General features: G+C 41.4%; 1 protein-coding gene across 1 annotated transcript in view; it reads left to right on the top strand.

Annotated features, from left to right (window-relative positions):
* LOC132397522 (mucin-5AC-like) overlaps window positions 1-25,553 on the top strand; it is a 98,386-nt gene that overhangs the window by 16,613 nt on the left and 56,220 nt on the right. Inside the window, exons 3-13 of the mRNA XM_059976353.1 lie at window positions 2,030-2,144; window positions 7,771-7,858; window positions 7,942-8,048; window positions 11,564-11,783; window positions 11,896-12,021; window positions 15,164-15,281; window positions 15,407-15,545; window positions 19,144-19,254; window positions 19,361-19,430; window positions 23,354-23,491; window positions 23,595-23,759. Coding sequence (XP_059832336.1) covers window positions 2,030-2,144; window positions 7,771-7,858; window positions 7,942-8,048; window positions 11,564-11,783; window positions 11,896-12,021; window positions 15,164-15,281; window positions 15,407-15,545; window positions 19,144-19,254; window positions 19,361-19,430; window positions 23,354-23,491; window positions 23,595-23,759 — 1,397 coding nt within the window. The remainder of the gene's footprint in view (window positions 1-2,029; window positions 2,145-7,770; window positions 7,859-7,941; window positions 8,049-11,563; window positions 11,784-11,895; window positions 12,022-15,163; window positions 15,282-15,406; window positions 15,546-19,143; window positions 19,255-19,360; window positions 19,431-23,353; window positions 23,492-23,594; window positions 23,760-25,553) is intronic.

The raw sequence follows: 25,553 nt of genomic DNA, 5'->3' as shown, positions 1-25,553 counted from the left end.
TAGCTGCTCCTCTGTCTCCTTCGATCATCCCTTTGCTGTTTTTATCTCTGGAGCCTTGCTCTTTAGCCTCTTACTGTATATAGGTAGAAGGATAATGAAGTGATAAGATTTCCTGCAATGCAGTCTAGGCATGGATGGTAGGCATTCCTAATCATAGCAATCAGCTCCTGTCTGAGAGGTGACTTGGATTCACTCTAGTTTGCCTATCGGAACAACAGGTCCACAGAAGATACCATCACATTGGCTCTTCACACAACCTGAAACATCTGGATAGCAAAGGTGCATACATCAGAATGCTCTTTATTGATTACAACTCAACATTTAATACCATCATCTCTCAAAACCAATAAGTAATCTCCAAGGCCTGGTCCTCAATACCCCTTGTGCAACTGGATCCTGGATTTCCTTACTTACAGGCCCCATCCAGTTTGGATTGGTTGGCAAAATCATCACCTCCACAATCTCCATCAGCACAAATGCACCATAGGGCTGTGTGCTTCACCTCCTGCTCTACTTGCTTTGCACCTATGACTGTGTGGCTAAGTACAGTTCCAGCACCATATTCAAATTTGTTGATGACACCACTGTTCTGGGCTGTATCAAAGAAGGTGATGAATCAGCATATAGGAGGTTGATTGGATCTGAGTGATGTCATAACAACAACCTCTCACTAAATGTCAAGAAGACCACGGAACTGATTATAGACTGCAGGAGAGGGAAACCAGAGGTGCATGATCCAGTTCTCATCAGAGAATCAGCGGTGGAGAGGGTCAGTAACTTTAAATTCTAGGGAGTCACCATCTCAGAGGACCTGTCCTGGGCCCATCATATAAATATAATTGCAAATAAAGCATGGCAGCACCTCTACTTCCTCAGGAGTCTGTGGAGATTTGGTATGACATCAAAAACATTGACAAAGTTCTATAGATGTGCAGTGGTAAGCATATTGACTGGCTGCATTATGGCCTGGTATGGGAACACCATTGCCTTTGAATGGAAAATCCTACAACAGGTAGTGGATTCGACCGAGTACACAATGAATAAAGCCCTCCCAAGCACTGAGCACATGTACATGTACGGAGAAAAGCAGCATCCATCAAAGACCATGCTCTTGTTAGGCAGAAGGTACAAGTGCCTCAGGACTTGAGCCGCCAAATTCAAGAACCGCTACTACCCCTCAACCATCAAGCTCTTAAACAAAAGAGGATAATTACACTCATCTATTTAGATGTTCCCACAACCATTTATCTCACTATAAGGACTCTTTATTTCATGCTTTCATTATTTATTGCTATTTATTTATAGTTGCATTTCAAGTTTGTTGTCTTCTATGCTCTTACTCTTTCATTGATCCTGTTTATGATTTGCTCAGTTTGCCTGCAGGAAAAAGAACCTCAGGGTTGTATGTGGTGACATGTATGCATTCTGATAATAAATTTTACTTTGAACTTTAGTAGTGATCAAGTGTATTGGGACCCCTGGTGCTGCAAGCGATATGTTGATGATAACTGGACAGAGATTTTTTTCAATCAAGTCTGATGATTCCACAACTATGATTTGAAAGCTGTTTCTTGTTTGTTGATTCAATATCTTGAGTGCTCACATAATGTCAGCCTTTGGCAGTATATAAACTGTGGTCAGGATAATGGAGGAGAACTCTCTTGAGACTTAGATGTTCCAGGTTGGGAGAACAAGGTTGTGACAAAATGGCTGAATCCAAGCACCACAAGAGTTTATTATGAAACTCAGAGTCCCGTTTTTATCCTTCTCTAAATCAGCAGTCTGGTCCACCCTGTATATCATGAAGCCCTTGGGACTTACCGACATATCTGGCATGTCCAGATTCAGCCATGTCTTTGCAAAACACCTATTCATCATCAATACACTTATATACCATGATCTGTACATGCACAAACACATTGGTTCCTATCGTGGGATAATTTAGAGCCAGAAGCATAAAATCATTACGCTAGTTAGCAAAGAAACTTAAAAACCATGCTGAAAATTGAATTCATTCTTTTTATTACAGGGTGACACCACCTTTTGCCCATTCTGGGATTATGATTGAGAATGTCAGTAATTACACCCGAATTACAGCAAAGATTGGCTTGGTTGTCACTTGGAATGGAGATGATGCCCTGGAGGTATGTGAATCCCAAGATCAATCAAGCAGCATATAAAGCATGTTTTACAAGAAATTTCTTGTGTTTCAAATTCCTTACCATCACTAAATGATGAATGTTGGTTTCCTGCTTTTTGTTTTGTTACTTCATTGTGTTTTTTTTTATACAGGGTGAATTTGTTTTTTCATGACTATGCATTTATTGTGATTACTGGATATGTTGTGTCATCCACATTCAGTACCTTGAGAAATATTTTTGTCCATGCAAATACTGTGGCATTGAGATCAGGTCAGAGACTTGTAGTGAGTGACTTCCTTTTGCCAGAGCAGTGTAGGTCTGGGGAGACCTAAACTGTACAATGATGAGAGGGTGATTGATAGGTGTTGTGAGAAAATATTTGCTTGGAAAGGACACATGTATTTGCCATATTTTTCTTCAGGTGGTAGAGTATTTCAAATCTGGCAGGAGCCATAAGACCATAAGATATAGGAGATTTAAGCCATTTGGCCCATCAGGTCTGCCCCGCCATCTCATCATGGCTGATCCATTTTCCCTCCCAGCCCCAATCTCCAGCCTTCTCCCCATATTCCTCCTTGCTCTGACTAATCAAGAATCTATCAACAGCTGTCTTAAATATACTCAATGACTTGGCCTGCACAGCAGCCTGTAACAATGAATTCCACAGATTTACCACTATCTGTGAAAGAAGCTCATCTCAGTTCTAAAAGGACACCTTTTGAGGCTGTATCCTCTAGTCTGAGACACCCCCATCATAGAAAACATCCTCTCCACATCCACTCTATCAAGACCTTCCAACATTCATTAGATTTCAATGAGGTCAGCCCTCATTCTTTTGAATTCCAGTGAATATAGGCCTAGAGCCATCAAATGCTCTTCTTATGATAAGCCTTTCCATCCCAGATAATTTTTGTGAACCTCCCCAGAACCCTCTCTAATGTCAGCACATCCTTTCTCAGATAAAAGGCTCTAAACTGCTCACAATACTCCAAGTGAGGCCTCACCAGTGCTTTATAAAGCATCAACATTACATCCTTACTTTGAAATTCTAGTCCTCCTGAAATGAATGCTGACATCACAATTGCCTTCCTCACCACAGACTCAATTTGCAAATTAACCTTTAGGGAATCATGCACAAGACTCCCAAGTTCCTTTACCCCTCATAACTTTGAATTTTCTCTCCACTTATTTCTTCCACCAAAATACATGACCATACACATCCTGCTACACTGTCTTCCAGCTTCCACTTCTTGGCCCCATTTGCCTAATCTGTAGCATTTCTTCTTCAAAACTACCTGCCCCTCTGACTACTTTTGTATCATCCACAAGCTTTGCAACAAAGCCCTCAATTCCATCATCCAAGTCATTGACATATAATGTAAAAAGCAGTCCCAACACAGATCCCTGTGGAACTCACCAGCAATCAACCAGAAAAAGATCCCCTTTATTCCCATTCTTTTCCTCCTACCAATCAGCAACTGCTTTATCCATGCTAATATCTTTCCTGTAATACAATGGGCTCTTGTTAAGCAGCCTCATATCAAAGGAAAAATCTTGAAGAATTAAATCAAACCGGTTGGTAGCACTGCACCAACTATATGTTTGTGATGCAGGATTGAGTACTTAAGCCTGGATCTGCATGCCTAGCTATAGGGCTATTTGTCTAGGATGATGTCAACCATAAGGGAGGAATCTTACCTCATGACTTATAGGCAGTGAAATGCTATGAGACTCATCTGAATCAGTTTAGTAAAAGCTATGGCTACAAATGCAAGTCAAACACTCAGAAGGCAGAAGCAACTAACTTACTTCCTGACACCGATTCCCTGTTCCACCGATTGCAGGGCACATATTAGGAGAAAATAACCATATAACAGCACGGGAACAGGCCATCTCAGACCTTCTAGTCCGTGCTGAATGCTTACACTCATCTAGTCCCACCAACCTGCACAGCCCATAACCCTCCATTTATTTCCTGTCCATGCACCTATTTAATTTTACTTTAAATGACAATGCCAAGCCTGCCTCTACCACTTCTACTGGAAGCATGTTTCAAGAGCTACCACTCTCTGAGTAAAGAAGTTCCCCCTCGTGTTGCCCCTTAACTCTCAAATCATGTCCTCTTGTTTGAATCTCTCCTACTCTCAATGGTAAAAGCCTATCCACGTCAACTCTATCTATCCGCCTCATAATTTTAAATACGTCTATTTAGTCCCCCTTCAACCTTCTATGCTCCAAAGAATAAAGACCTAACTTGTTCAACCTTTCTCCGTAACCTGGTGCTGAAATCCAGATAACATTCCAGTAAATCTTCTCTGTATTCACTCTATTTTGTTGACATCGTTCCGACAATTTGGTGACCAGAACTGTACACAATACTCCAAATTTGGCCTTACCATTGCCTTGTACAATTTTAACATTACATCCCAACTCCTATTCTTAATGCTCTGTTTTATAAAGGCCAGCATACCGAAAGCTTTCTTCACCACCCTATCTACATGAGATTCCACCTTCAGGAAACTATGTACCATTATTCCTAGATCACTCTTCTGTTGCATTCTTCAATGCCCTACCATTTACCATGTACGTCCTATTTTGATTAGTCCTACCAAAATGTAGCACCTCACACTTATCAGCATTAAACTCCATCTGCCATCTTTCAGCCCACTCTTCTAACCGGCCTAAATCTCTCTACAAGCTTTGAAAACCTACTTCATTATCCACAATGCCACCTATCTTAGTATCATCTGCATACTTACTAATCCAATTTATCACCCCATCATCCAGATCATTAATGTATATGGCAAACAACATTGGACCCAATACAGATCCCTGAGGCACACCACTAGTCACCAGCCTCCAACCTGACAAACAGTTATCCACCACTATTCTCTGGCATCTCCCATGCAGCCACTGTTGAATCCATTTTACTGCTTCAATATTAATACCTAACGATTGAACCTTCCTAACTAACCTCCCCTGTTAAACCTTCTCAAAGGCCTTACTGAAGTCCATATAGACAACATCCACTGCTTTACCCTTGTCAACTTTCCTAGTAACCTCTTCAAAAAGTTCAATAAGATTCGTCAAACATGACCTTCCATGCACAAGTCCATGTTGACTGTTTCTAATCAGACCCTGTCTATCTAATTATATATACCATCTCTAAGAATACTTTCCATTAATTTACCCACCATTGATGTCAAACTGACAGGCCTATAATTGCTAGGTTTACTCTTAGAACCCTTTTTAAACAACGGAACAACATGAGCAATACGCCAATCCTCCAGCACCATCCCCGTTTCTAATGACATTTGAATTATTTCTGTCAAAGTCCCTGCTATTTCTACACTAACTTCCCTCAAGGTCCTAGGGAATATCTTGTCAGGACCCAGAGATTTATCCACTTTTATATTCATTAAAAGTGCCAGTACTTCCTCCGCTTTAATCGTCATAGTTTCCATAACTTCCCTACTTGTTTCCCTTACCTTACACAATTCAATATCCTTCTCCTTAGTGAAAACCGAAGAAAAGAAATTGTTCAAAATCTTCCCCATCTCTTTTGGCTCCACACATAGCTGTCCACTCAGATTCTCTAAGGGACCAATTTTATCTCTCACTATCCTTTTGCTATTACTGTAGAAACCCTTTGGATTTATTTTCACCTTACTTGCCAAAGCAGCCTTATATCTTCTTTTAGCTTTTCTAATTTCTATCTTCAGATTATTTTTACATTCTTTATATTCCTCGAGCACCTTATTTACTCCATGCTGCCTATATTTATTGTAGATACCTCTTTTTTTCCAAACCAAGTTTCCAATATCCCTTGAAAACCATGGCTTTCTCAAACTTTTAACCTTTCCTTTCAACGTAACAGGAACATAAAGATTCAGTGCCCTCAAAATTTCACCTTTAAATGACCTCCATTTCTCTATTACATCCTTCCCATAAAACAAATTCTCCCAATCCACTCCTTCTAAATCCTTTCGCAGCTCCTCAAAGTTTGCCTTTCTCCAATCAAAAATTTTGACCCCGGGTCCGGTCCTATCCTTCGCCATAATTATATTGAAACTAATGGTATTGTGATCACTGGACCCGAAGTGCTCCCCAATACAGACCTCCGTCACCTAACCTATTTCATTCCCGAACAGGAGATCCAACACTGCCCCTTCTCTAGTTGGTATCTCTATGCATTGTTGCAAAAAACTATCCTGCACACATTTTACAAACTCCAAACAATCCAGCCCTTTTACAGTATGGGCTTCCCAGTCTATGTGTGGAAAATTAAAATCTCCCACAATTACAACCCTGTTACTACAAATCTCTGCTACCTCCTTACAAATTTTCTCCTTCAATTCTCACTCCCCATTAGGTGGTCTATAATACACTCCTATAAGTGTTACACCTTTCTCATTCCTCAAATCCACCCAAACACCCAAATATAAATAGAACACGTTATTCATTCTAAGAACACCTCCCAATCCCACAACCTGTACCACCAACTGTATTAGAACCCTACTATCTGCAATATACATATATAAAGATAGATACTTTATTGATCCCAAAGGAAATTACATTGTCACATTAGCATTACAAGTTACTTCACTTGGAAATATCAACATCACTTGGAAATTTCTTTCTACTCTTTCATCATTATAAATCCTGGTCTTGGAACTCCCTCCTGATCAGCGCTGTGAGTACATCCTCACCAGTAAGATTACTGCAATTTAAGGCTCACCATCACCACCACCTTATCCATGGCAATTAGGAACAGGCAATAAATGCTTGCCTTGCCGTTCATGTCCAGATCCTGAAAATGAACAAATAAAGCAATGGTGCCTGTAACGTTCTCCTTCGCGTGTACTAATAACGCCGAATTCAACGTCGAGATAAACCAGTCAATGAGACCAGATCGCAGTAAGAATAACCATTTACTGTTCACTCTTCACATTAACATATGGTGAAAACTGTTGATAAAACAATACAAGATTGATACAGTATTTGTTCCTTCCTTAATATCACATTTCAATTGTAAATACTTGTAAAGGTGACTATAACTACATTACACAAAGGTGCAGTATACAGGGAGAGTTTACCTGCTCCATTGACTACTTTAAATACACTTCCATGCAAACTATCTGCAACTCTTTAACTAACGAAAGCATAAACATTATCGACCGTCGTTACTTCTAACAGGATCGGCATTAACATCTTAGTTCAATATATCGATTATCTATTAACTTACAGCGTTGCTCTCACTGTGATTTCTCATGCCTGCAAAACAACTTCTGCTCAGGTGTGCCTCGTGGTGAGCCCCCACCCTCGCGTTAATTTCAAACCGGTACTTTCCCACAAGACGCGGCGAAACCAGATGTGACGTCATCGCATGCCGATATATTTTACATGCAATGAATATACTTTAAACACTTCTAATTCTAACTAGAAAATACTATCGAATGAATTACTAAGCGAAAATATTATAAACTAAATAACTGTCGTAAAGACAGCACAGTGCCTAAATATTCAGCTTTTTTCAAAGCTTTCTTACTGAAAACAATTATATTTTTTATAACTTACTTGAAATGAGACTGACAGTACTTTTCTAAAAGTATTCTTTCTTTTGCATTAGCTTGAACTGAGTCAGCGGTTCGTCAATACAACTTGCGGATTATGTGGTGACTTTAATGGCATACGTGATAATGAATTTTTTTCAAATGGTATGTATAATGGATAGCATTTAGTTGTAATTTAGTTAATATTGGATGCATAGCATTTATTCATTGTCCATCACTGATTACAGGCTATCACCTGACTGCTATCCAGTATGGAAATTTGCAAAAACTGAATGGCCCCACAGAACAATGCAAGGATGTGCCATCTGACAGTGCAAAAAATTGTTCAGAATTTGTGAGTGGGTCATTCTCTTTCATTCATCTCCACCTCCTATAGTCAAGTTAATTCATGGAAACCTTTCTGTCAATGATACAACTGATGCTTACAGGTTTAAAAAATGGTTTCTTTCCACTGCAGGCAATCCCCATGTCATAGAGGATAGATGCCCTACTAGATAACGGTCCTTTTGATGATTTTCTATGATGTTAAACTGTATCATGTGTGTATACACCTAAAAATTAGAGTTGACAAATAGATTTTATTTACTCATTTTCTTTACCTAAATCTATTAACACAAATTTTATTCCATATCTGAAATTTTTTGATAGCAATTTGTGAGTTCTGTAAAGATGAATTCCCATTACCTGAATGGAAGTTATATGAGTAGAGTGTCACTTCATAGCGGGCTAAAGCCTTAGGTCATTTCTTGGTATTTATATATCTAGCTATTTGTTTATTTATTTATTTAACCATTGATTGAGAGACAGCACAGAAAATGCCCTTCACGCTGAACTGACCAGCAATCCCCACCTAATCACAGGACAACTTACAGTGACCAATTAACCTATGACCAATATGCCTTTGGATTGTGGGAGGAAGCCCCCAGAGGAAACCCACATGGTGACAGGGTGTATCTACAAACTTCTTACAGACAATGGCAGGATTTGGACCCAGGTCACTGGTGCTGTGCTAACCATATTAACATCGTGTCATCTTTTTGTACCAAGAAAATAAAATTCCTGACAGTTTTTTTCTCAATAAACATACTTCTGTCCTAATTTCTGTGGATGGAAATAATTCATACAGAGTCTGGAGTTTACCTTCGGAACAGATTTTCTCTTTATTTCAAGCTGATGTCAACAGGGAAGTCACTCATCCTAAACTGAGTGGTCCTCCATCCAAAGTTTTCATTATTCTTACACTATTTCTAATTTACTTTCCCACCTCTCTCTACTTAAGTTCTTTGTAGCGCCAAGCTTCAGGAACTAAGTTCTATGTGAGCTGTGTAAGTTCCACTTTTAACTTGTATATACAATGGTAAGCCTCCATTCTAGAGTTTCATGAAAAGAGGCATGAGTTTACTATACAGCAAACACGAGGAAATCTGCAGATGCTGGAAATTAAAACAACGCACACAAAATGCTGGTGGAACACAGCAGGCCAGGCAGCATCTATAAGGAGAAGCACTGTCGACGTTTCGGGCTGAGGCCCTTCGTCAGGACTAACTGAAAGGAGAGATACTAAGAGATTTGAAAGTAGTGGGGGGAGGGGGAAATGCAAAGTGATAGGAGAAGACCAGAGGGGGTGGGATGAAGCTAAGGGCTGAAAAGGTGATTGGCGAAAGTGATACAGAGCTGGAAAAGGGAAAGGATCACGGGAGAAAGAAGGGGGGGGGAATAGCAGAGGGAGATGGAGAACAGGCAGAGTGATGGGCAGAGAGAGAGAAAAAAACAACTAAATATGTCAGGGATGGGGTAAAAAGGGGAGGAGGGGCATTAATGAAAGTTGGAGAAGTCAATGTTCATGCCATCAGGTTGGAGGCTACCCAGTCAGTATATAAGGTGCTGTTCCTCCAACCTGAGTTTGGATTCATTTTGACAGTTGAGGAGGCCATGGATAGACATATCAGAATGGGAATAGGATGTGGAATTAAAATGTGTGGCCACAGGGAGATCCTTCTTTCTCTGGCGGACCGAGCATAGGTGTTCAGCAAAATGGTCTCCCAGACTTCTCTAATTTCCATTAATGCCCCTCCTCCCCTTCTTACCCCAACCCTGACATATTTAGTTGTTTGTTTTTTTTTCTCTCTCTGCCCATCACTCTGCCTGTTCTCCATCTCCCTCCGGTGCTTCCCCACCCCCCCTTTTCTTTCTCCCGAGGCCTCCTGTCCCATGATCCTTTCCCTTCTCCAGCTCTATATCACTTTTGCCAATCACCTTTCCAGCCCTTAGCTTCATCCCACCCCCTCCGGTCTTCTCCTATCATTTTGCATTTCCCCCTCCTACTACTACTTTCAAATCTCTTAGTATCTCTCCTTTCAGTTAGTCCTGACGAAGGGTCTCAGCCCGAAACGTCAACAGTGCTTCTCCTTATAGATGCTGTCTGGCCTGCTGTGTTCCACCAGCATTTTGTGTGTGATGAGTTTACTATAGTTCACATTAGCCTGCAGTTTGTGACTCCACCCAGTCAAGACTGTTACAGATGTTCATTGCCTTATCCCTACCCAGTAGGGCCCTTTTACCTCACCTCTGCATGGTCATTGTTCCATCTCTCTCTGCTGCAGTACAGAATCAATTTCCTATTCTGAATCAGGAGTTGCTGGGCAGTGTGGCTTGAAAGGCTGGGAAGGCCAGTTCTGTGCTGTATCTCTAAATAAATCAATACAATTAAAACCTTGTTTTGCAAGATGTGTTGTGTGTGTGCGTGTGTGTGTGTGTGTGTGTGTGTGTGTGTGTGTGTGTGTGTGTGTGTGTGTGTATACACACACATATATGCATATATCCATTTAAAATATATATATATAAAATAGAAAATCAATAACAAATTGCACAATACAGTTACTGAAAAAGTACAGTGCAGGCAGATGTCAGAAATTAGATTTAAAATAGTAAAGCAATTATAATAGAAGCAATACATAGATCTGCAGAGCAGCTCGGCCCCACGCTCTGGGGCCATCTTGCAGTTTGAATGGTTAATGCGGATGTCTTAGGGCTAGCCTGCATTACAGAGAAGGTACTAGATGCGTTAAGATGTATGTAGGGAGGTAAATTTCCAGGGCTAGATAGTGAATATCCAAAATCATCCTGGGAAGCTAGAGAAGAAAATGCGGGACTCTGATTGAGTTATATGCATCTTCATTAGTGATGGATGAGATTCCAGAAGACTGGAGTTTGCTAATGCTGTGACTTTATTTTGAAAGGGCTGCAGAGTAAAACTAGGGAACCACAAACCAGAAAGTCTAGCATTTGCGATAGGTACTGGAGAAGACTGCAAGAGAATAGGACTGATTAAGTTGGGCTTTGTGTGTTACAGATCACGCCTCAAGGATTTGATTGAACTTTTTGACAAAATAACCAAGAAGTTTAATGAGGACAGTAGACATAGTGAATGCATTAATATTTTACACCTTTCTTGAGGGAAGTAGTTACCAAGCTCATGAATAAGTAACCATTTTACAGGATGATGTACAGAGAGATACTGGGGTCCAAGTCCACAGTCCACAGTCCACAAGTCCACAGTCCTTGAAAGTAACTGTACAAGTTTACAGCATGGCAAAGAAGGTACTTTATGTTTGCCTTCATTAGTCAAGAGTTCAGGAGTCGGAAATTATACTACAGCTTTATAAAACTGATTTGGCTGCATCTGGAGAATTGCATTCTACTCTGGTCACCTCATTACAGATATGGACAGATTAATTTAATTAGGCATCATTAGCTCGACTAATTCAGCATAATGTGGGTCGAAGGGCTTGTTTCTGTACTGAATTCTGATTTTCATTCCTATCCCCATTAAATAATTTGCCTTTACAGAAATCTGTATGTGAAAGTATACTCTCAAGGCCAGAGTTTTCCAGCTGCTACAACATACTAGATGTATCATCCTTCATCAAGAGCTGCACACTGGACTTGTGCCTGTGCATGAATTTGAATAAATCATCATCCTGCCTCTGTGAAACCTTGTCAGAGTTTTCTAGACAGTGTTCCCATGTTGGAGGGAAACCAGCTAACTGGAGAGGGAAAGATTTATGTGGCAAGTACTTTCCAAAGCAATCTCCCCCATTCTATTTGTTTTATTCCTGATGTGTTTATTTATATATGTAAATGGCGATGAATCTAAAGCAGGTCATTTTCCCTCTCTTTAGAGGAGACATGCCAGCTAAATATGATCTATGAAGAATGCGGAACTTCATGTGCAGATACCTGTTCAAATCCTTACAGGAGTCAGATGTGTGACGACCATTGCATTGATGGCTGCTTCTGCCCTCCCGGTAAGATACCAAACATCAGAAAATATCATGACTTGTGATTATATTTTCCTGCTCTGACGTGGGCATAGAAAGCTTCATATGACCGTATAATGTTTTGGTTAATGGTATCTAGACCATCACACGTTCAACAGAAAATGTTTTATTGTTCTGCTTCATGACTTTTAGATGTCCATTGCCAGTATTTTATGGTAATGTGGTGCTTAACTCCATGTTTTGTGACCATCATGGAGAAAGAGGGCTTGGTAAGGTTTGGGAATTTGCCAAACACTCGACTAAACTCAAATGCTGTCGTGTACGCACTTGACAGAGTTGTTGAGGAGAAGCAGGGTAATGACCCAAAGCTCTTGACACCCATAAGCCAGCAGTTCTTAAGATTGACCAACAGTCCTTGGACACACAGAAAATCTGCAACGAGCAGAGGTTTAGCCTTTTTAGTCAGGACGAAGTCCCATGTGTAATGTCACTCACTGAAGCAGAGCATCACCCATCCTGTTCCGCAAGTCTGTATCAACCTCTGGTGAGGTACTGTTGCTCTTTACCTTCTCATTAATAGGTGATGCCAGCAGCACACTCACTTGAGCACCCACATCACACAAGAAGGGTCACCCTGAACGGGTGTCCATAATGTACAGCAGACATCTGATGTCCCAGTGTGCTTACACTGTTGAAGCTGGAAGGCGGTCGGCACTTTCTAGCATTCGTACCAAAGTGAGCATAGCAAAAACACAGGCCGGGGGTCATCTGTTCCGTATCCCCAGGCGTCCTTACATTGGGGGCTTTGCTGACTGGGTTTATTGAGGTAGAGAAAGGAGTTGGAATGATGCACCACTGCCTGGCTGAGAGTAGACTATTAGCTGTTTTAGCAAGCTCTGTATAGTCCTTCACAGTGCATTAGTGAGAGCTATGCTAACTTCATCAGCCATTCGCTGCATGAAGAGTTCTTTAAGAATAAAACAAGAATGGTGATTTCCCAGGACAGACAACCGCACTCAGACTCCAATAGTCCAAAAAGTCTGAAAAAGTTGAGTTTTCGGTGATCGGTATTTATCGTGTTCAGGCAGCTATTCAAGCAGACTTTCCACTCTCGCAGACATGGAATTGTTGAGCAATGCTACCACAGATAGAATTTGGTGCTGTTGACAGAGATTTCTCATAGATCAGCTTGTGTGAACCATGTGATGGCATTTTGCTACCAAAACTCCGGCAGTTTGAAAGCAACTGTGTCGGCCAACATGTTTAATAACTCTGGAATTGTCCTAAAGCATTGGGGTTACCAATGTAAGTTTTCGCAAATAAAAAGAAGAGAGGTGTTTTAAGTTTAATAAACCCATGAAACATTTTATTGAACTCCAAAACCCAAACACAAAAGTGTACTAAAAATATTTACTTAACATTATCATCTCTTAGAGCGTAGCTACAAATTATGTACATTTCTCCCAATTACGGTAGCCTACAAAATATGTTGTAAGTTGCAGAGGAAGGGAAAAGGGGAGAGGAGAACAAAAGGAAATCACAGTATCTGTGAAAAGATGGAAGGCAAGTCACAAAGAATTATAAACTAACGATTGTGCATGCAGAATTCCAGTTTTATAATGAGGAGGCATCTAGGTGTATACCCACATGAAGGTGGTGTGATGATGGAATCTTCCAAATGAATACCATTGAATTTGTCTATATTACCTTTATCTTTCATGTAACACTGTAAGAAAGCACATACCATGGACATACCTACACTGCTCTATTTACAGAATTTTCAGGACACTTCCATGTTCTGCTTCACAATTGGGATGCGATTGATTGAGGAGAAGGTGTTTGTGAAGAGTCAAAGGACAGAGGCTTCAAGAACATTAGTAACTCAGTGTGCAATTAGCAGAGTCAATCCATTTTCTTCCTGATTATTTATTTATTATTTCCTTCCCCTCAAAATACACTAACTGACAAACTCACAGCTTGAGAGCTCCAACCACTGGCTACAGGAAGTGGCAGTGAGCATGGACAACTTTGAACAACATTCGCCTTGCCAGCGCTAGAGCAAATATTCGATGCTCACTGTGAGCCGATAATCAGTTGTCAGACACCTCCTGCTAACACCACAGTGCCACTGCTAACCACACAAGCCTGGCTTTAAAGAAGACAGTGCAACTCTATTTCTGCCATTGCCACCTTGAGATTTGTGTCAGCTGTGGGACCAGCTTGAGAGCAGCAGTATTCTGCTCCTTCCTGATGAGATCAAAGTGTGGTCCTGTTGGTATCTCTCTGCTCCAGGCAACATCTACTGCAGGTGTCAACAAGCAGACCCCTGACTGAGACTCCTGAGAGTCCACTGAGCCGGACTCTTACTCTATCTCAGTGGAAGCAATTGACATAAGCTTCCCTGACGATTTACTGTTAAAGACGGAGGAAAGGAAATGTTAAGGTAGCAAGATGGAAAGATAAGTATAAACAAGAGAAAATGTGCAAATGCTGAAAATCTAAGCAACAGACACAAAATGCTGCAGGAACTCAGCAGGCCCAGCAGCACCAATGGAAAAGGGTACATTCTACATTTCAGGCCAAAACCCTTCAGCAGGACTGGAGAAAAAAGATGAGGAGTAGAGTTAAAAGGTGATGAGAGATGAAGAAGAAACAAAGTGATAGGTGGAACTGGGAGAGGGAGCGGTGAAGTAGAGAACTGGGAAGTTGATTGGTGAGAGAGATACAGGATTGAAGGGGGAATCTAATAGGAGAGGACAGAGGCCATGGAAGAAAAGGGGGAGGAGCAAAGGTTGGTGATAGGCAGGCAAAGTGATAAGATGAGAGAGGGGAAAAGGGATGAGGAATGGTAAGGGGATGGGTGGGGGGCATTACCGAAAGTTTGAGAAATGGACATTCATGCCATCAGGTTGGAGGCTACCCAGATGGAATACAAGGTGTTGTTCCTCAAACCTGAGTGTGGCCTCGTCACGACAGTCAAGGAGGCCATGGATAGACATTTCAGAATGGGAAGTGGAATTAAAATGAATTATTGATGGCATTATACTTGAAATTATGTTAAAATGTTGAATGAAACATTAACCGTTATAATGTGGCAATAATTCTAACTGAACAACACTGGACAATATTTATATCTATTGAAGTCTAACTTCAGTTCTTTTAAATTTAGGTACTGTTTTGGATGATATCTCCAACGGTGGATGCATTGCAAGGGAACAGTGTCCTTGTACCTACAATGGATTGTCCTATGCAACTGGAAAGTCTTATTCCACCAAGTGCAGTAAATGGTAATAAACCTTTAACTTGACCTTTGCTAAACAGTATATTTTCAGTTCTGTCTTTTTCCAGTTATTATATCTTCATCTTCATTTATGAAAAGAACATTTCTAACATTGTCTTTTCAACCTGTTAGTGTTTGCAGTGGAGGGCAATGGTCCTGTACTGAACTATCCTGCCCTGGCATCTGTTCCATTGAAGGAGGCTCTCACATTAACACATTTGATGAAAACCATTACACGTTCCATGGAAGGTGCTATTATGTTCTTGCTAAGGTAAGAACTTTAATGACTTGGTAACTATTAAAATGGAGGTTCAGTAACTTTACTCCAACAGAGTTGTTGTTTTATTACTGGCTGTACAAGATGTTAGAGAGATTTCTTCTTTGTAGCTTACCTTTGGCTTTAGTGCAGTATTCAAACTCTAGCAGCATTTTTCAGTGTTAATGTATTGGCAAATCATATTCATAAAACAATGATGACATAAATCACTTCCTTGCCATATTCATTGTATACACAAGTGCAAAGAAATGAAAATCTAGCTAGCCATTATAATACCGGAGAGTGCATTGAAGTGCAGAGTGAAAAGTTGTTGATGACTGTTGAGATTTGTTTAGTGGGTATAGATTCTGTCCAGAGTAAAGATGGTACGTGAGACTGTGTTACTAACCAGCTCATTAGTGCCAATGTGTCCACTGTTTTCCTTAAGGCACTATCAGGGTCATGGCTCTGTGTAACAGTAGACAAAGAGAATCAACCAGTTCTGCATGTTGGAACAACATTTCAAACAACTGAACATAAAGACCATAAGACATTGGAGCAGAATTAGGCCATTCAGCCCATCGAGTCTGCTGCACCATTCCATCATGGCTGAAACCTGATCCCTCTTAACTCCAAACACCTGCTTTCTCACCCTATTTTTTGATGCCCTGACCAATCAGTAAATGATCAGTTCCAGCCTTAAATATATGCACCGCAGTCTGTGGCAAAGCATTCCAGAGATTCACTATTCTCTGGCTAAAAAATGCTCTTCCTTATTTCTGTTCTGAAGAGATTCCCCTCCATTTTGAGGCTGAGTCCTCTAATTATGGACACCACCACCACAGGAAAACATCCTCTCCACATCCACCCTATCTAGACCTTTCAACACTGGGTAGGTTTCAATGAGATCCCCCCACATTGTTCTCATTTCCAGTGAGTACAGGCCCAAAGCTGCCAAACGTTCCTCATATGTTAACCCCTTCATTCCTGGAATCATCCTTGCAAACATCCTCTGGACTATCTCTAATGATAACACATCCTTTCTGAGATATTGGGCTGAAAACTGTTGACAGTACTGCAAGTGTGACATGACTGGTGCAGTATTATCTCCTTGCTTTTATATTCTATTCCCCATCAAATAAATGCCAATGTTGTATTTCCTTTCTCTACCACAAAGTTAACCTGTAAATTAACCTTTTAGGAGTCTTGCACGAGGACTCCTAAGTCCCTCTGCACCTCTGATGTTTGAACTTACTCCCCATTTAGATAACAGTCTGCACTATTGTTCCTTCTACCAAAATGCATCCTACATTTCCCAACACTGTATTCCATCTGCCACTTTTTTACCCATCTTCCAACTTGTCTAAGTCCTGCTGCAATTGCATTGCTTCCTCAGCACCACCTAAAACTTCACCGATCTCCATATCGTCCATAAACTTAATTCCATTATCTAAATCATTGAAAAATAATGTGAAAAGCAGCGGTCCCAATACTGAGCCCTGAGGAACACCACTCGTCACTAACGACCAGAAAAGACCACCATAATTCCCATCCGCCGTCTCCTGTCAGCTATTCCTTTATCCATGCCAGTATATTTCCTGTAACACCATAGGGTTTTATCTTGTTGCAGCTCATATGTGGCACCTTATCAAATCCCTTCTGTAAATTCAAGTAAATGACCTCCACTGCCTCTCCTTTGTCCATCCTACTTGTTACTTCCTTAAAGAACTCTTAACGGGTTTGTCAAGTAAGATTTCTCTTTACAGAAACCATGCTGACTTTGACTTATTTTATCATTAAGTCTCCAAGTACTACAAAATCTTATCTTTAATAATGCATTCAGACACTTTCCCAACCGCTGAGGTTAGGCTAACTGGCCCATAATATCTTTTTTTTTTGCCTTCCTCCCTTCTTAAAGAATGGAGTGACATTTGGAACCTTCCATTCCTCCGGGACGATGCCAGAATCAAGTGATTCTTGAAAGATCATAACCAATGCAAACGTTATCTCTTCACCAGCCTCTCTCAGAACTCTGGGATGTAGTCCACCTTTAGACCTTTCAGTTTGCCAAGAACTTTTTGCTTTGTAATAGCAATGGCTCCTGCTCCCTGACACTCACAGACCTCTGGCACACCACTAGTGTCTTCCATAGTGAAGACTGATACAAAGTACCCATTAAATTCATCTGCTATTTCTTTGCCCATTATTACTATCTCACCAGCATCATTTTCCAGTGGTCCAGTATCAACTCTCACATCTCTTTTACTCTTTATATAGCTGAAAAATCTTCTGGTATCCAGCTTTATATTATTTGCTACTTTGCCCTCATATTTAATCTTTATTCTTCTCAGACATCCCACCCTGCAAAAACTCATTTCAGGGAGGTAGCACCATCAATTTGCGGGAGACTCCCGGGAGAGGTGGGATGTCTACAATAGAGTAGCTCTTTATCAGTTAGCCAGCTAGTTTAAATAACATTAGCTATTCATTCTCTCTCTCTCTCTCTCTCACTCACAAAAAATTGATTTCTGGGATATTGTATATAATTTGCAGGCTGCTATCAATATGTAGGAGACTCCTGGTACTACCGAGAGAGGTTGGATGTCTGATTCTTCCTGTAGCATTTTTAGTTGCCTTTTGTTGGATTTTAAAAGCTTCACAATCATCCAACTTCCCACTCACTTTTGCTACCTTATATGCCTTTTCCTTGGCTTTTATGCAGTCCTTAACTTCCCTTGTCAGCCATGGTTGCCTATCCCTGCTATTTGAGAACAACCTCTTCTATGGGACAGATCTACCCTGCACCTTGTGAATTATTCCCAGAAACTTCAGCCATCTCTGCTCTGCCGTCATCCCTGCTAGTATCCTCCTCCGATCCACCTAAGCAAGCTCATCTCTCATGCCTCTGTAATTCCGTTTATTCCTTTGCGATTCTGATACATGTGAGTTATGCATCTCCTTCTCAAATTGCAGTATGAATTCAATCATATTATGATCACTGCCTCCTAAGTGTTCCTTTACATTAAGCTACCTTGTAAAATCTGGCTTATTACACTACACATAATCTAAGGTAGCGCTTTCCCAAGTAGGCTCAAGCACAAGCTGCTGTAAAAAGCCATCTCGTAGGCATTCAACAAATTCCTTCTGTCGTGATTCAACACCAACCTGATTGACTCAATTCCCTTGCATATTGAAGTCCCCACTACAATTGTGGCATTAGCCTTATTACATGTGTTTTCCAGCTCCCTTTGCAATCTCAATCACACATTTTGGCTACTGTTTGGAGGCATTCCCATAATGGTTTTTCCACCCTTGCAGTTTCTTAACTCCACCCACAAAGATTCAACATTCTCTGATCCTGTGTCATCTCTTTCTAATGATGTAATTCCTTCTCTTGCCAACAGAGTGCCAACCACTGACTATGCCTACTGCCTGACCTTTTGATACTAAGTATATCCTTTGATGTTAAACACCTTTCAGCCACGACTCAGTGATGCCAACAACATCAAACTAACCAATCTCTAATTGTGCCACAAGTTCATCTACCTTATTCCAAATGCCTTGCGGTTATTTACTGGTGTCAAGATCTTATTCTTCTAATGTTTTACCTCAGGACTGCAAAAATACAATGTTCACTGTTTTGGGAGAGCTGCAGCCATGTGGTATAACAGAATCCGAGACTTGTCTGAAGTCAGTGGTACTGACTGCTCGTGGATCTCAAACAGTAAGTGAATATCACCTTGCATTCTCACAGATTGGTGATTTTGAGAAAGATGGACCATAATATGTAAAATGGCATATTTAGTAAGTTTTGCTTTTTTGTCCCACAGATTATCTCCACTAACCCCAGTGGCAGTGTTTTTGTCAATGGAATCTTAACTCTGTTGCCTGCAACCACTGGTAAGCATTAGTGGGGAGCTGAAAGAAATTAACATTTGTGTAAAAATTGTAACTGAAGAATAGAACTAAAAATCAATAAATTGTTGGATCTGATCGTAGTTTTGAGGAGGAACTGTCTGTGAGGATTGTCAAAGTTCCAACCATTCTCAAGTTTGATAGCAATGAATGGAACCTCACTCTTTAAGAAATAGTGGGGGTGGGAGAAGAGAGAAAACACAAGGAAATGACTTGGAAATGCTAACAGGTCACTGAGAAAATAAGACTGGACAAAATCAGTACTTGATGTATCAGTGGACCTAAAGGTGAATATTTTCCAGCGTTGGATGAAATTTATCCCAGGCTGCTGTAGGAGATAAGAAAAAGAGACTGTTGGCATTTTAATTTGGATTTTTAAATCCTCACTGACCACATGTGAGTTTCCTGATAAATGAGGAACAAGCTCAAAGAAGGGCAGTAGGAACACCCTGGTAATTACTGACATCTGAGCCTAACATTAGTGGTAAGGAGGGTACTGGATAAAATGCTGAAGGAGAGGATTAATTATCGCTTGGAATGACAGGACTAACCAGAGGTGGACAAAATAACTGTGTCAAGGGTAAATCCAACTGAATTGTTTGAGCAACTAACAACATGTATGTATTAATGACGGCTGTGCAGTGGATGTGGCTCACGTGGATTTCAGTCAGGCCTTCCAGGTGAGAGTAAACATTCGGCATGGACTAGAAGGGCCAAGATGGCCTGTTTCCCTGCTGTAATTGTTAAATGTTATATGGTTTTAGAATATAAAAGCAAGGAGTAATGCTGAGCCTTTATAAGACACTAGTCAGGCAACATAGAGTATTGTCAACAGTTTTCAGCCCCATATCTCAAAAAGGATGTGTTGTCATTGGAGAGAGTCCAGAGGAGGTTCATGAGGATGATTGCAGAAATGAAGGGGTTAACATATGAGGAGCACTTGCCAGCTTTGGGCCTGTACTCACTGGAATGGAGAAGAATGGGGGGGGGGGGTTCATAGAAACTACTAAATTTTGAAAGGACTAGATAGAGTGGATGTGGAGAGGATGTTTCCTGTGGTGGGAGTATTCAGACTAGAAGGCACAGCCTCAAAATTGAGAGCAGGGGGCCCTTTAGAACAGAGTTAAGGATTTTTTCTACCAGACAATAGTAAATCTGTGGAATGCCCCGCCACAGACTGCAATGGAGGCCAAGTCCATGCGTATTGTGGCGAGCATTTGGTCCATGATGACAGATGAGGAAGCTCCTTAACTCAACAACTGTTTTATTGTGATTAACACAAAACAGACCGGGCACCATGAGAGTGTACCCAACCAGTCTCATACAAACCAGGGAGGTGACCCGGTTACAGTTAAGGTGACCCACAAATACACAAGCGAATAACTGTATAACTCAAACTAAAATGTAACAATAAATGACCTGGAACTTTCCACCATAATCCCACAAATACATGTTAACTCAAGAACAATAAACAGTGCTGGTCATTAGAAATGCAGGGCCAGGCTGTCGACTACGCCTCTCGCTACCCACCCCCCAGAGCGTCACACAGCCCCTACCTGAGCGGTCAGCAGTACTCGACAACCCCAGAGTGCATAACAAAATTCAAAAGTCCCACTAGACGTTTCTGCCTAGGGCATTGGGACGGTTGCTGTAGACTCCTCAAGGGACCTTGTTTGTGTGAGGCAAGAGAAGAGTCAGGGCACACAGGTGTAACTTCCTTCCTTCAGCCTCATTGGAGTTACTGGTGGCAAGTGCTGACATGGTGCCAGCCAGTCTCGATGCCTTCCGCCGCTCAGACAACCGCACTCAATATTCCACATGTGGTCGAGCACCTGTCCCGGCCCCTTCCAGCAGCTTCCAAACCTGGGGGAATGGTCCTTAATTCAGGGAGGGGTAGTAGGCCAAAACTGGAGCCCTCACCATGTAATGCTGCATTGGGACCCTGACTGGTGACCCAATCCCTTCTGTGACTTGCAAATGTCGCAGCAGTGCACGAACAGCTCCACATCCTGCCTGTACCCAGGCCAGTAGATGCGTTCGTGCTGCATGCCCAACGTCTTTGCCAACTGCAAGATGGCCGGCTCTCACCAACCGTGGCACGGAGCCCCTGGGGGACCACCAGCTGCTGGAGGTGAGTGCTTTGGTCTCTGGGTCCAGGGCAGAGACCTCTGTCCACTCCGACCAGCCAGCTTCCCACATTCAGCCATACCCTCACCCGGGCCAGCTCAGGATCACTCACCTGTTCACTGTGCAGCAGCGGGTCCATGATAGGGAGGTGATCACCGACTGTCACCTGAAGGGCCATCACTGTCACGCTCCTGATTCAGCGGTGTTGCGTTGGGCCACTGCCGGGTGTGCTGCACCGCCACAGGCCTCGTGCTCCACCGTGTTTTTTTTTAACCAACTGTGATGAGCCTCCACGACCTCCCTCCAGGTCTCCTCATCATGAGCCCGGTACGGAGGAGGCATACAGCTCAGTCCCTCGTCTTATTCCCTGGGTCTTAAGGCACTCTATCCAACATTGTAGCTCGTCAATCTCGCATCCCGCTCCTGACACAGATGCGGCAAGCATTGGGTCCATAATGACAGACAAGGAAGCTTGTTAGCTCAACAAACGTTTTATTGTGATAAACAGACTGGGGCACCCTGACCTGGAGAAGGAACCCAACCAATATCATACAGACCATCACACACCTTGGTTACAGTCAGGGTGACCCACAAATACAGAAGCAAATAACTCTAAAACCCGAGCTGAAATGTAACAATAAATGAAGTGGAACTTCCCACCATTATCCCACAAACGCATGGTAACACAAGAACAATAAACTCTACTGGTCATTAGAAATGCAGGGGAAGGATGTTGAACCCAACCACCAGAGCATCACAGTATATTTAAGGTGTAAGTTGATAATTTCCTGATTGGTCAGGGCATCAAAGGATATGGCAAGAAGACAGGGGTATGGGGTTGAGTGAAATCTGGGATCAGCCATGGTGGACCAGACTGGATGGGCTGAATGACCTAATTCTGTTCCTGTGTCTTATGGTCTTGTATTGTTGAAATTACAAAGAAGGCACAGCAGTGGCCGTACATCATTTGGAGTCTGAGAAGATTTGTTATGTCACCAAAGACATTTGCAAATATTTAAAGATGTATGGTGGAGAGCATTCTAATTGGTTGCATCACCATTTGGTATGGAGTAGCCATGGCACAGGATCAGAAAAAGCTGCAAAATGTTGGAAACTCAGCCAACTCCATCATGGGCACTAGCCTCCCAGGCCTCCAGGACATCTTCAAAGGGTGATGCCTTAAAAGGGGGTCACCTATCCTTAAGGACCCCCATCATCCAGGACAGGCCCTCTTCTCTTTGCTACCATCAAAAAAGAGGTACAAGAGCCTGAAGACATTGACATGACATTTTCGGAAGTTTGTTCCCCTTCGCCATCAGGTTTCTGAATGGATGATGAACTCAGTATTTTTCCTCTCTTTTTACAGTACTTAGTTAATTTATTATATAGCAATCTATCGTTTTTATTCTTGTATTACATTGTTCTGAGATGATATGGTGTAAATGAATACCCACTGGTTGCCATGGATCTGCTGGTTTGAAAAGCCTCTTCTCTGCTCTACATCTCTGTGATTTAAGGACTTGTGCCATTGTGCTGACAGTTTGAGCTTGACTTAAAATAGTTAAATTATGTGAAATTCATATATCCAATGTGCATACTACACAAAAGAACGCTAAACCTGTCCAGGCAGATGTGCTGTAAAAAGGAACATTATTATTATTTAGTAATAGCTTTTAATTTAAGCTCAAAATTAGTTTAATTTTGTTTAGAAGTACTTAGTTCCAATCATCCTGATATTTATTTCTGATCCTCAGTCTATAATTTCCCTCCTGTTTTCACAGCCAATATCACAATATTCAAACCTTCAAATTTCTACATTATTCTTCACACTCCCTTTGGTCTGCAGCTTCGGATTCAGCTGGTGCCCATGATGCAAGTCTACATAAGTCTGGATGCTTTCTTCAAGGGCCAGATGTGTGGTCAGTTACAATCTCCTTGTACCTTTACTATACTGTACTGGCTACTGGTGCTTCATTTTCAATAATCATCAAACACTGTAAAATTTACTTTTTATGTTCTTAGGTCTTTGTGGAAACTTCAACAACATACTTAACGATGAATTTAAAGTAGCTAGTGGTCTTGTGGAAGGAACAGCTGCAGCCTTTGCAAACACATGGAAGACCAAAGCCAGCTGCCCTGACAAAAAAGATATTCATGAAAATCCATGTTCCCTCAGTGTTGAAAATGGTAAGCTGATACAACATACAAGTGAACTGAAAATCTTGCTACAATAGTGCAACCATCATGATTGAACCTGGTCAAGGTGAAAATGACATGGATATTAAGGCTAACAATGTGGCAAGTGTTAAATATGTAGTCATTCATGGCAGGAAAGAACACAATCACATTAAGTTTTTACATGTATGAAATTGATATTGATTAAGAAAGATTCTAAAATTCAAATATTCATAGTGCATTTATTATCAAAGTATGTATGCAGTATACTACCCTAAGGTTTGTCTTCCCATATACAGCCATGAAATAAGGAAACACCATGGAACCCATTCAAAGAAATCAGTAAACAGCCAATACAAAAAATAAAACAAGTTGTGTGAATGGCAACAAAAATGAGCAAGAAACACACAGAATATAAAACATCAAACCCCAGAGTCATTGAAGCAGTCCCAGAATGTTCAGTTCAATTTAGCACTGTGTCATTCATTGACTACAGGCTGCAGAGCTAGTCCTCCCAGATCAAATTTGCACAAAATAGCAATAAAAAAAAGAGTAACCAGAAACACATATAACATGAGCTGCAGAGTCCAATCCACAAACAGCATTGCCCAAGACCCAAGACTCTGGCAGCAGTGAGTGAGAAGGAAAGAGACCAGTTAAATGAAAGTACGTTCCTCTGGCAAAGGCGAGTTAGAGAAAGAGAGAGACCAGGCAGATGGTCACCCGCTCATCATCTTCTCTTGTCCTTGTTGATTTCAATCTTGCTCAACACTTTAATCAGTGATATTGGTGAGAAATGGAATCGAACATGGATTTTCACCCTGTCTCTAGGCTTCCTAGCTTCTAGGTCAGACATTCCACTCCAGACCTCCTTGGAGACATCAATGTGCCAGATTGTCCAATCAGTCCATCACAGGTTCCAATTGGTATGCAGCCTAACAATAGAATCATATTTGAAAGAAGAAGTAAAAGTAATAGTTCCGTGAACTGTGAAGGACATCACTGTTGGTTGCATTATTTGCTGGTGTCATCATCCACTGAGCAAGAAGTATAGACAATAGGCAACAGACAATAGGTGCAGAAGTAGACCATTCGGCCCTTCGAGCCTGCACCACCATTCTGAGATCATGGCTGATCATCTACTATCAATACCCGGTTCCTGCCTTGTCCCCATATCCCTTGATTCCCCTATCCATAATATACCTATCTAGCTCCTTCTTGAAAGAATCCAGAGAATTGGCCTCCACTACCTTCCGAGGCAGTGCATTCCAGATCCCCACAACTCTCTGGAAGAAGAAGTTTTTCCTTAACTCTGTCCTAAATGACCTACCCCTTATTCTCAAACCATGCCCTCTGTTACTGGACTCTCCCAGCATCTGGAACATATTTCCTGCCTCTATCTTGTCCAATCCCTTAATAATCTTATATGTTTCAATCAGATCACCTCTCAATCTCCTTAATTCCAGCGTGTACAAGTCCAGTCTCTCTAACCTCTCTGCATAAGACAGTCCAGACATCCCAGGAATTAACCTCGTGAATCTACGCTGCACTTCCTCTACAGCCAGGATGTCCTTCCTTAACCCTGGAGACCAAAACTGTACACAATACTCCAGGTGTGGTCTCACCAGGGCTCTGTACAAATGCAAGAGGATTTCCTTGCTCCTTGCTGTGGTGTACCGAGTAAATCCTGAAGCAGACGGCCTTCTCACTGAGATCTTTTCTTCCATTCTGAAATAATTCCCTCAAATCCCCACATACGCCATTCACAACAAAAATTAATCTATACATCTGTTGAATAAAATGAGT

This window comes from Hypanus sabinus, chromosome 7 (genome assembly GCF_030144855.1).
Source record: "Hypanus sabinus isolate sHypSab1 chromosome 7, sHypSab1.hap1, whole genome shotgun sequence".
In the NCBI taxonomy this organism is placed as follows: domain Eukaryota; kingdom Metazoa; phylum Chordata; class Chondrichthyes; order Myliobatiformes; family Dasyatidae; genus Hypanus; species Hypanus sabinus.
The sequence above is the reverse complement of the archived record's forward strand: the minus strand, read 5'-3'. Positions and strand labels throughout refer to the sequence as shown.